The sequence below is a fragment of the Brachyhypopomus gauderio genome, chromosome 5 (assembly GCF_052324685.1).
Source record: "Brachyhypopomus gauderio isolate BG-103 chromosome 5, BGAUD_0.2, whole genome shotgun sequence".
Taxonomy (NCBI): Eukaryota; Metazoa; Chordata; class Actinopteri; order Gymnotiformes; family Hypopomidae; genus Brachyhypopomus; species Brachyhypopomus gauderio.
Window position 1 is genome coordinate 31,128,689 of NC_135215.1, and position 11,940 is coordinate 31,140,628.

Consider the following 11,940-nt stretch of genomic DNA (forward strand, 5'->3'; position numbering starts at 1 on the left):
TATTGCTCTGGACAACCTATGCACATGTGCTTATGTGTACATTTCTATAAATGCTACTTCATTATGCGCCCAAAAGGGGGCAGTGTGTATCTTGAACTTCAAAGTAGTGAATGAGGACTATGTCAGCACACATCCCCCACACCTACTGAATTACTGTCCATGAGTGCACAATTTAGAATGTGCATTTAGAGCCCTCTCTAAAGTACACAGTGGAAAATCAAATAGCCCAGAGTCTGTTTGTACAAAAAAAAGCATGTATGGTTTCTCATCCATGTTGTCACACTGCATGTGGGATGACTCAAGAGGTTCAAGAGCTGTATCATGGATAGCAATCTTTCTTCACAAGCTTTGGACAGGAACATTTAAAAATAACCTAGCTCAGTGTAACAACGTTTTTGTGTTTTGAGTGACCCTACTGCCAGCAGCGTTGACTTAAGGATCCCAATAAAGTTTAATTAATTGCAGACTGGGAGAGGACAAGCATGGTTAACCTCTTACTGAGGCACAGACAGTCATCAGACTGTGAAAAAGTTGCCCTTTTATATTTAATTGGAATCGTAATATGTGTCACCATCTGAGAACTCAGTTCAAATCAGTTCACAGATCACTGGAAATGGGCAACTTTTTCCAGAACCTCAATGATGAGTTACCACTAACTGACCCTTTGGGAGAGACCAGAGGGTTGAGGGAGTCTCTGAGACTTTATTAGCTGGATGTATTTGGTCTTGATTAGTGTGTGATTGCAGTTCCAAAATAATTAGTTTGAATGCCATACAGACTTTGAAACCAAGATAAAGTTGGAGTGGAGCTTTGAGTGTTTCTAAGGAAAACTATTATCAAAAAATGTTTTTGTTTGTGTCTAATGCTAGAGAGATAAATTGAAGAAATAAGTGACAGTTGTCTTTGCCTTATTTAGGCAGCGTTTGCTATATTGCACCAAGAACATCACCAAGTTGTTCTGCCAAATTTAGCACTGCAAATACTTTCATTTGCAGTCTCTGAGCAAGTAAGTTGCACCGATGCAGCATTATGAAGATTTTAAATATCTTATGGTGTATGGTGCATTTGAGGTGCATTTGAGGTGTCACCTTCCATGGACGACATTGAAAACATTGACAAGGCCATGGTCAGACCCATAGCCAAGCCACAGCAGAAGTAGCTACCTGTAGGAGGTGTGTTTGAAACACTTCTGTATGTTAGGATTAATGGTTAGAATGCATAATCTACGGTGATGTTTGGGCTTGACACACTTATGGTTGGAGATATGGAAATGTTCTAAAACATGTTTATAATCTTACAAAAAATGACTAGTCTGTCAAATCTTGGCACACTCGTGTACACTCTACACATACACTTAAAGGCCCTTCAGACACTTCTGGAACCACATATGTGACTTTACATTTTCCAAAGCATCACTCGAGGGCTCCTTTACCTGTATATTACAATGCAGAGGCTGCACTTTTCTAGCTCCATTGATAATGCAGTGGACAGCTCGGTCATTAAAGGTAACTGTCTTGTGTGTGTTGCCTTTGTTTCCTAACCATGTTTTTACTGTGAAAGGCGCATGGAAGTTGTACTGCTTCCTGTTTCACTATATGCTGTGCAATATCAACTTTGTTTTGCTGTTCTCTCGTAAACCAGTATTAAAAAAAAATTAATCAATCATATTAACGTAATATCCTTGCTATAATACAGAACCCCATTGTAAGAATAGTTTTCAATGAATGATTCATAGAAACTATGATTTATTAACTGTGATGAAATGTGAAGCCTGTGGGGTATATTGATCTGGGACTTCTGGAAATGGGAAATGCCAAACCACTCCGTTGGTGTGCTTGACAGTTCCCTCTTCTATAATTTTCCTCAAACTTTCCTCAAAGTCCTCAATCTCAGACCTCAATATTTATTGGTAACTACTTCCATATTGTTGTGGAAACTGCTTACAAACTGTACCACAGGGAGAAGATCTGGCTTGTTGTTGAGTGGGACCACATGTGGAGTATATCAGTGTCTGCAGGAGCTCTTTCCTCATCACAACTGAGGATCCATTCTTATTGAGCAACTCACATACTGTGCTGCTAATTCAGATCCAAATGACCTATGAGCACTGCTCCAATTTTGTCCTGTAATGTATACATGAGGAATTAAGTATGATTATGGGCCATTATTTTCCTACTCTTCTCATTGCTTTTGTGTGATTATTTTAGAACTAGATGGCATCTCTTGCTTAATGTTTTTAAATGGTGCAAGAACGTGTATTCATAGCATGAAGTTTTCCCATGAAATTTGTACCCAACGTGGAAATGTTGCCCATTTTTCATCCAATTTTCTGTAAATGGGTTATTGAATAGAACTCTAAATGCATTTAGATTATGAAGAAAACTAAATGCACTGCTCAAACACTAAGATAACACATCCTAGATCAATTAATAAAATATTCCGGTTGAAAATCTTTATTTATTACATAGTGGAATGTGTTGAAAAATAAAAATGATCAATGTATATCAATATTATTATCCCATGGAGGTCTGGATTTGGAATCATACTCAATCAAAGTTGAAAATCAAATGACAGGTTGATTCAACTTAAGTGTAAATTCAAGTTAAAATGAGGCTCAGTAGTGTGTGTTCACATGCCTGTATGACCTCCCTACAACGCCTGGACATGCTCCTGATGAGGTGGTGGATGTTCTCCTGAGGAATCTCCTCCCAGGCCTGGATTAAAACGTCAGTCAACTCCTGGACAGTCTATGGTGCAACGTGGCTTTGGTGGATGTCCCAGATGTGCTTGATTGGATTCAGGTCTGGGGAACGGGCAGGCCAGTCCATAGCATCAATGCCTTCATCATGCAAGAACTGCTGACACACTTCAGCCACATGAGACCTAGGAATCCAGGGCCCACTGCTCCAGCATATCACAGTGGGTCTGAGGATTTCATCCCGGTACCTAATGGCAGTCAGGATACCTCTGGCTAGCAGATGGAGGTCTGTGCGGCCCTCCAAAGAAATGCCACACCATTACAGTGAGTCCCCGTATAACGACGGGCCTGGTTAACGACGGACCATAGTTATGACCGAATTTTTTTTCCGACTTCTTTTTTTTTTTCCGCACGATGCGCGGAGGAGCAGTGGCAGCACAGTGGAGTGTTGTGGAGTGTTGTGTACGATAAGCTGGGCTGAGGCCGCTGGCAGTGCAGCCTCCACCGCAGCCCATTTCGGCAGCGCGATTGCTCTTTCTCACGCTGTGTTCACGCATGATAACATTGTTCGTTTTTTTCTATATTTACAATCAAAGCGTATCTAAATCTAGGGTCACATTTAACGACGAAAACTGCTTTACGACGGACTTTTCAGTCTCTCTAACCCAGTCGTTAAGCGGGGACTCACTGTACGGACCCACTGCGGTTATGCTGGAGGATGTTGCAGGCAGCAGAATATTCTCCACGGCGTCTCCAGACTCTCCAGTCACAGCTCCAGACTCTGCAATGTGCTTAGTGTGAAGCTGCTCTCATCCGTGAAGAGCACAGGGCGCCAATTGCGAATCTGACAATCTTGGTGTTCTCTGGCAAATGGTAATCGCCCTGCATGGAGTTGGGCTGTAAGCACAAGCCCAACTTGTGCATGTTGGGCCCTCTTACCACCCTCATGGAGTCTGTTTCTGATAATTTGAGCAGAAACATGAATGTTAGTGGCCTGCTATAGGTCATTTGGACTCATAGGTCATGCAGGACTCTGGCACTGCTCCTCCTCTTCCTCCTTGCACAAAGGAGGAGTTAATGGTCCTGCTGATGGGTGGTCCTACGACCCCCTCCATGTCTCCTGGTGTACTCACCTGTTTCCTGGTATCTGCTCCATGCTCTGGACACTGTGCTGACAAACACAGCAAACCTTCTTGACACAGCTCGCATTGATGTGCCATCCTGGATGAGCTGCACTACCTGAGCACCTTCTGTGGGTTGTAGACACCGCATCATGCTACGTCTATGGTGAGAGAACTGACAAAATGCCAAAGTGACCAAAATATCAGCCAGAAAGGATGAGAACAGAGAAAAGGTCTGTGGTCACCACCTGCAGAACCTCTCCTTTATAGGGGGTGTCTTGCTAACTGCCTCTCATTTCTACCTGTTCCATTTGCACAACAGCAGGTGAAACTGATCTACAATCACTGTTGCTTCCTAACTGAACAGGTTGGTTTCACAGAAGTGTTGTTGACTTGGAGTTACATTGTGTTGTTTAAGTGTTCCCTTTATTTACAATTTAGAATATTGCTGAGAATAAAGCATTTCAAGAGTATTTGTTTGAAATGTTTAAAAAGAACTATTGTAAAATGTTAAACAGTTATGTTGTTCTCACCACGCTCTGGTCCACACCTAGCCAAACACACATGTACAACCAATCTCTATATGCCAGCTAGTCAGCTAATTACAATAAGACTTGGGCTTCCATCAGTCTATTCAGTCAGGCAGATCGTTTATAAATGGAAGGAACTCGGCACAATGGTCAATGCACATTTGTGTTGTGGAATTCTCAAAGATCTCATGGGTCTAAAAATCTGCAGGCATCCCTAGCACTTCATAAAAGGTCTGTTCATAAGAAAAAACAGGACAAGGAATGTTAGAGAATGTTGTCACAGACAAAACCACTACTCTCCACAAAATTTTGCTGAAGATGTTGCATCACAAGTGGATTAATGTTTTGAAAACATAAAACAAAGGCCATTTTTTGGTAAATGTACTACATGCTGTGTAGGTAGGATCTGTATGTAAATGTCACACCTCCCCTGACGTCATGGTTCCTGTGGCAACAAGCTTCGTATGTTTCTTTTTTTAGTTATATTTTTTCACCTTAATTTCTGATTGTGTTTTCCTGCTCATTATAGTCTGCACCTGAGACATTTTGTACTTTAACATCTCTGTGCATATATTTCTCTTACGTTTCTCTTGGTGGATTATTGTTTTAGCATTCTGCATTGCTTTATTTCTGGTTGTTTTCTCCTGCTAATCCTTGTATCTTGCACATGGATTAACTATCTTTTGCATTGTGTTTGACCCATGACTGTTTCCATTGGAACAAACCATTTAAACACTCACGAATACAGTCTGGCTCAACCCCTCACAGCTCCACAGCAAAACACTCCATATGACCAATCAAACCCTCGCAGCGGTAAAGTACAATGGAGGGAGGTAATGACATGCAGCTTACAGCCTGAAGACCTGTAGAAGTAAAGTGTGGAGCATGTGAGTTTGGGGTGATTATGTGAAGATTTAAATAATGCATAATGATAGCCCTTGGGGAAAAGCTGTAATGCAGTCTGGAGGTGTGGTCATAAATGCTCCTGTAACACCTACCAGATGGCAGAGGTCCAATGATGAGTGGGGGATGTCCAGATGATGCTTACTTTCCTCAATAAAAAGATCTTTTAAACTTAGTGATTATTTAATTGTATCAACTGTGCATCACATACTGTGACTTAAAAGTGGAGCAGATATTTTAGTATAAGCAATACCATTTAGGAATTATCCTGGGACGTGAGCTACACTCAGACACTTTGACAAGTATCATATATACAAACAAACTCAACATGATATTCAGGTTTTTGAACATCATATTTTTTTACCCTTAAATGCATACCTTGCATTCAAGCTCACCAGTAATCTCTAGAATCACTACAATGGTTTCATTCCTCCAACAGTCGTGTCCAATTTTTCAGTTATGACCTAACGTCATAGTTAGGTCATAACTTAGTCATAGGTTTTCTTAAGTATTTATATTATTTTTATTTTAAAACAAGTTACCAATAAAATACTTTTTATATGGAATTATGGGAAGCTATTGGACTAAGTGACTAAGCTAAGTGACAAAATAACAAATTATATTTTTATTAGGGTTAGGGTTAGTAAACATGTTTGTGTCAAATTATGAAGACAGAGTAAAACTAAAATCCTTAGAGGGTCAAGAGGCCTTTGTGCTAGAACACAGTCAATACTACTTGTACCTTTATAAGGTGGTAGCTCCTTAACTCGATGTCTGGTTTTAGTTTGATGATTTTTGAGTTTTATAAATCAAGTCAAACATTTAACAACCCATCTGAAAACTAGCATTTGTTGTTGACGAATATGCAGAGAAGCAAAATTGTATCTATGGATTTTCTCAGCCTCAGAAAAACAACACATAAAAAATATTAATGGAAGTAATCCATTACTCTTTGACTTGTCCAGTGTAAAACAATTAACCTTCACATGGGACCTAAGGCAGGTTTCCCGTGTCCAGTGAAAGTTGCTGCAATCACCAAGATTTTTGGCCAGCATATATTTCCCCAAAAGATTTCAAAACCATTGACGTTTCCCCCCAATAATCTGTCAAACACCGGTAAACATAGTGTCCAGACTGTTGGCTGTAAAACATTTAAATAGTCAGCATTTTGGCTGTTGGATTAATTAAATGATGTTGGATTGTATTAGGATTATTAAACTCGGAGTAAAATGTTGACAAACCTAACAAACCATTCATGTAATACTAATTCTGTCTCTTACTCTCTCCCTCTCTCTCTCTCTCTCTTTCTCTCTCTCTCTCTCTCTCTCTCTCTCTCTGTCCACACATTTACACATACCCAGCTGCCTCCACTCTTCCCTACTCCCAAAGCACATTAATCATGGCTATTTGAGGATAAGAACATGGTTAATTCATGAGAAGGGAAGTATGTGAGGGAAACAGGAAGGCTGTCAAGCTATTCTGGGGATGTCTGGAATGAAGTGTGTACAAGAGAGCTGGCATGTGCTCAACATTCTGTAATCATACAGTCAATGTTGATCTGTCAAACATTAGATAAACATTTTCTGCTTTGAAAGCTTGCAGCGTAAAACTCCACTCTGCACCAAATCATATGGCCACTGCCTGGGACAGTGTAAGTGTAACAGTAGAACAGTGTAGGTGTAACAGTGTAACTGTAACGGCTTAAGTATAACAGTGTAACAGTATAGGTGTAACAGTGTAAATGTAACAGTATAACAGTGTAAGTGTAACAGTGTAAGTACCCATGCAGGTCCAATAACAGGAAACATTCCCATAGATAAGAATTGAAAGCCTTACATATTCCTTAAAATGTAGCACATTAACATTATGATTTGTATCCCTTATCTAAATCTAAGCTATAGAATGGCATATTCACATAATCAGTATGTAAGGAGACATGACTAATGTGACAAAAATAACTGCATTAATTGCACATAGAATTTTGTTTGTCGATACTGTAAACATCTGATCAACATTTTATGGCAACATATTCATCAAATGAACCCAACTGGCATGTAGCCTAGTAAAAAGTGGCCTGGGAAAGTATGTGATGCTTACATGGAGTCTGTTAATAGATTTGTATAGATTTATATTGAGTCACCGTATATATGTTCCTTGACACATGGATACACATATAATATACACCCATTTGTTTTAGTTATTAAATGTACCTACTTGTACTTATAGGTTACAATTACTTTTTCAAGTTACTTCTATGTACTTGGAAATTGGCTGACTGTTGCTAAATAGCTGAAAAGCCATGGCTCAGAGGGAGAGAGCCAAATGACATTGCCTGCGCACAAAAACACAAGGACGGGTGTGCAGTCCAATGGCAGCAGGAACTCTGGAATGAAGAGTCAAAAAAATTACTTTTTGGCTCCAAAAGGCTGGAGACCACTACAAGGATCAGGGTCTGCACTCAACAGCGAAGCACAGTGGATGATCCTTGCAGGTTTGGGGCTGAATTTCAGCATATGGACTTGGTGATTTGGTCAAAATGAATTAGTCTTTAACAGCTGAGAAGTACAGGCGGATTCTTTTCCATCATGCAGTTCCATCAGAGAGGCATCTGATTGGTCCCAGATCAATGCTCCAGCATGATATTGACCTCAAACACATGGCAAAAGTAATAAAGACTAATCTCGACCAAGAGGAAGAACAAAGAGTCCTACAGCAGACAATATGGTCCACACACCATGCTGAGAGAGAGCCAAAGTCTTCAGAAGGACTGTGGCACATTTTCTTTAAAAAACTGTACCTAAGAGACGTGCTACTGTTTTAAAAGAAAAGTGTGGAACCAGCAACTATTAATTTGATTTAAGCTTCTATTGTTTAGTGAATTTTTAGGAAGTTAATTGATAAATACAAACTATAAATGTCATATTTGAGAGCATGTAACTTTACATACACACATACACTCAAGAGGTAGAGGTAGAGTGGTCTGCCACCCAAAGGATGTTCAGTTAGTGGATATCCTCTGTTCTGTGTGTGTGTGTGTGTGTGTGTGCGTGCGTGCGTGCGCGCGAGAGAGAGAGACAGAGAGACAGAAAGGAAGCTGACAAGCATGGCAATTGTACGTTTGTACACAGCTATAATACACTTCTAAAATAGATGTTCCTGTTAAAGTACACAGCGATTTATAGACTATTTATAGTCTATGTTTATAGTTGTAATACATTTACTATATTAGGGAATAAAACCTTAACTACATGTAACTCAGTTTCAGTTCTGAAAAAAAAAACATACTAAAACATGCATATTTCATGGAAAAAAGTAATTTATTGCATTTTGGACATGGATATATTAATATTAAAATGACGTGGTGCAATAATGATACATGGGCAACATATGTCTTATGTTGTTCAATGTAATGTCTAAAATAATAAGATACAACATTTTAGTAATAAAGTTTTTTTATACAAATATAGAATATCTGATATACAAAAACATTTTATTCCATTGTATAGGCTATTTATTTATAGATTCAACATGTACATCAACAGCGTTTATAAATAGACTGTAAATCATAACCATAAACCGGCTCAGATTGTTTAACTCACTGTAAAACCCTGAAATCATATAATATCTTGAGCAAATATATACTTTGATTACACTAAAGTAATAATGCCCAGAGTATGTATCATGGAATGCATACTGAAATTGCGATGTATCTCATAGTAACAGTTTTTATTTACTTGGTTTATTACAAATATGAAGGAAACTGACGAAAAATACAGTTTTAAATAACAGTTGCAAACTACGTCAGTTCACTGAGTAACCTAAAAATAACATTAGAATAAAATGGCAAAAATTAAAAATGAATAATTAAAATCACAATAACGGGAGATGAGGAATAAAATAACACGTAGAGTGAGAAGGTGAGAGATTTGAGTTCAGCTGAAACTGAACTCGATCAAAGAGCAACCTAGGTGAGCAAATGTAAGCTTTAAAAGTAGCTTACTCCCAGTAATATTACACTCTGATCTTTTGTTTACCTTTCATACTGCTAGTGATGTCTTTGAAATGTTTTATGAGAGTTTTATTTACAAAATTGTAAACTACATAGGCCAATGAACATTATTCCGAGTATAAGAGCCTTGGATTTACTGAAATGTAAAGATAAGGGTTTAATGCGGCCTTAAGGAACCATGTGTTTACACGCAAGTGAGCATAAAAACCAGAACTACATCTTATTTAGTGATCACAACTATCGTCAAAACGTATGTTTTAATCCTTAACGCATTTAAAACATCCTCCAGTTACATACAAGACGTGCCCTTTAACCCATTCTTATAGTGTTACGTTTCCAGCGAGGTGGACGCATGGAGCATGGATTTAGGAGAGCTGTCGAGGTATCTCCATTTGCCCGAGCCTGTGTTCCGGGTGGGGATCTTACTAAGTAGTGTGGTTCTTCGTAAACTGCTGTCCGAGTCTTCTGCTTTGATCTTCTCTCGTTCTTTGTGGCGGCGGGGGAAGCATCGCACGAAGTCCTGGAGGAGGTGACCACTGAAGATCATGTAAATCCAGGGGTTACAGCAGCTGTTCAAACTCGCCAGCAGCGCCGAGAGAGTCACCGCAGTGTTGTCAGATTCTGGGGTAAAGAGGGCACATATACAGCATTTGCATTATATATAGTATAATATTATATATATATATATATATATATATATATAATATGGTCCTTATAAATATATATAATACATTATATATATGTTCCTTATAACCATTATGAAATTAAGGGCTGCAAGTTAACACTTAAAAAGACCTGTATAAACACCTTGAAGGACCGGTTTAATTATTACGAAATCACCGGCAGCTGTCCTCTTCAGACAAGTTGCCACGTTGCCATATTATCCACATCCACTTTAAAATACGCAAACGGTTTATTTACTAAGGTATCAATCACTGAGTAATACGTCTGGTCCAAAATTAGCGTGTGACGGATTTAAAAATGATGAGGAAGGACTTCATGGGTTAGAATGAGTATTTCAGTAAATATTATTCCACAACATGCCATTTGATAGGGTTATGGTAATTAAAACCAGCATAGCACTTTAAGTATTTAACTTTTTTACGTAGCGATATTGTATTGCTTTTTTTTAAAAAAGAAAAGCTTACATACCATCCCATTTGAAGTTAACATCCCAAACCGACCACATCTGCACGATAAAAAATGGTGCCCAACATATGATGTATGCCAGCACAATCACAAAAGTCATTTTTACAGTTCTTAATTTAGCTCTGGATATCGTGGATACACTACTGACCGAGCTGTTACCGATCAGCCCGTTCTTACACGCCTTCTCCGTCACACTCTTCCTAGTTTTATAGTGAATATTTTTCCAGATGCTGTGGCATATGAAGCCGTAACATATCATAAGAATGAAAACGGGAATGAGAAAGATCCCGACGGTAATCCAGGTGATGTATGCCTTGACTCCCCACGGCTGGATGAAGTGTCCCCAGCAGTCGTAGACGTGGGAGCCGTTCTGGATCTCACTGAGCGAGAAGATGAAGTACTGAGGGATGCTGAGGACCAGACTGCTGATCCAGGTACTCCCTATCATAATATAGGAGCGCCTGGTGGGCTGCTGTAGAGTCTTTAACGGGTGGCAGATGGAGATGTAACGGTCCAGAGTCATCATAACCATCATATATGTGGAGGCGAACATTCCCGACACCTGGACGTGCTTCACCATCCGACAAAGGAAATCTGGTCCGTAGAAACGAAACGTGATCTTCCAACACAGCTGTGGCAGGACCTGGAAAAAAGCTACTACCAAGTCAGCCAGGCTAAGGTGCTTGATGAAGAGATGCATGCGAGAAGTCTTTTTCTTAGTGTTGTACATTGCCACCAAAACACTGAGATTGCCAATGACGGCGATGACAAATGTGATACTAAGGACTGTTATCTCAATTTTGGCGACCTCCTCGTTTCTGCCGAATGGATCACTTCCATTGGGGGTCACAGAAGTGTTGGAGTAACCCATCGCTCACTTTGTGGAGAAATGTTATGGAAAAGAATCGTCCATGTGGTTCAAATGAAAACTAAAAATACATATTTGCTAAAAAATAAAATAACGCGCCTGTATGTTTTCATGGCGTTGTCCTGTTATGCGTTCTTGAGTTTCAGATGTTTTCCACGGGAGGAATGGTGCGATTCGCTCACTAAGTACACGGGGGTCTATTAGCCTACATGGGGCTCCTGCTGTCCTGTGTATCTTAGTTCAAGGTTGCCGACTATTATAAACGCGTCAAATTTCATCCATCACGCCCAAAGCCAGCCTACCCACCATTGTTTAGCCAGTAGCCATTCATGTACCGCATATACTGTCGGAGCCTGCCCATCGGCTTGGAGCGTGTGCGCATTTTTTGTGCATTATTCAATTATAGGCAGTCTAATTTTCCAAAGAATCTATTTTATGGTAAATCAAGTTTCTTTCATGTTTGACTACACTAAAAGCATCACATATTCCATTACATGGTACAAAATATATGAAGTAGAAGGCCAATACAAACCACTGTGATGTGCAAAACATACATAATAAAGAAATCACTGGAAAAACCCAGTTTAGGTTAAATGATCTGCTGTCTTACTGGATGTCTGGTACGTTATGTCAGATTCGACTAAGTAAACTCATCAAAACGG

General features: G+C 39.4%; 1 protein-coding gene across 1 annotated transcript; it reads right to left on the reverse strand.

Annotated features, from left to right (window-relative positions):
• Positions 1 to 8,578: 8,578 nt before the first annotated feature.
• avpr1aa (arginine vasopressin receptor 1Aa) lies at positions 8,579 to 11,563 on the reverse strand. The gene is made up of 2 exons (XM_077007074.1): positions 10,414 to 11,563; positions 8,579 to 9,882 (listed from the first exon to the last, which is right to left on the reverse strand). Exons 1-2 carry the CDS (start codon positions 11,279 to 11,281, stop codon positions 9,590 to 9,592), a joined length of 1,161 nt encoding a protein of 386 aa, XP_076863189.1. The 5' UTR covers positions 11,282 to 11,563; the 3' UTR covers positions 8,579 to 9,589.
• Between the last annotated feature and the right edge of the window lie 377 nt (positions 11,564 to 11,940).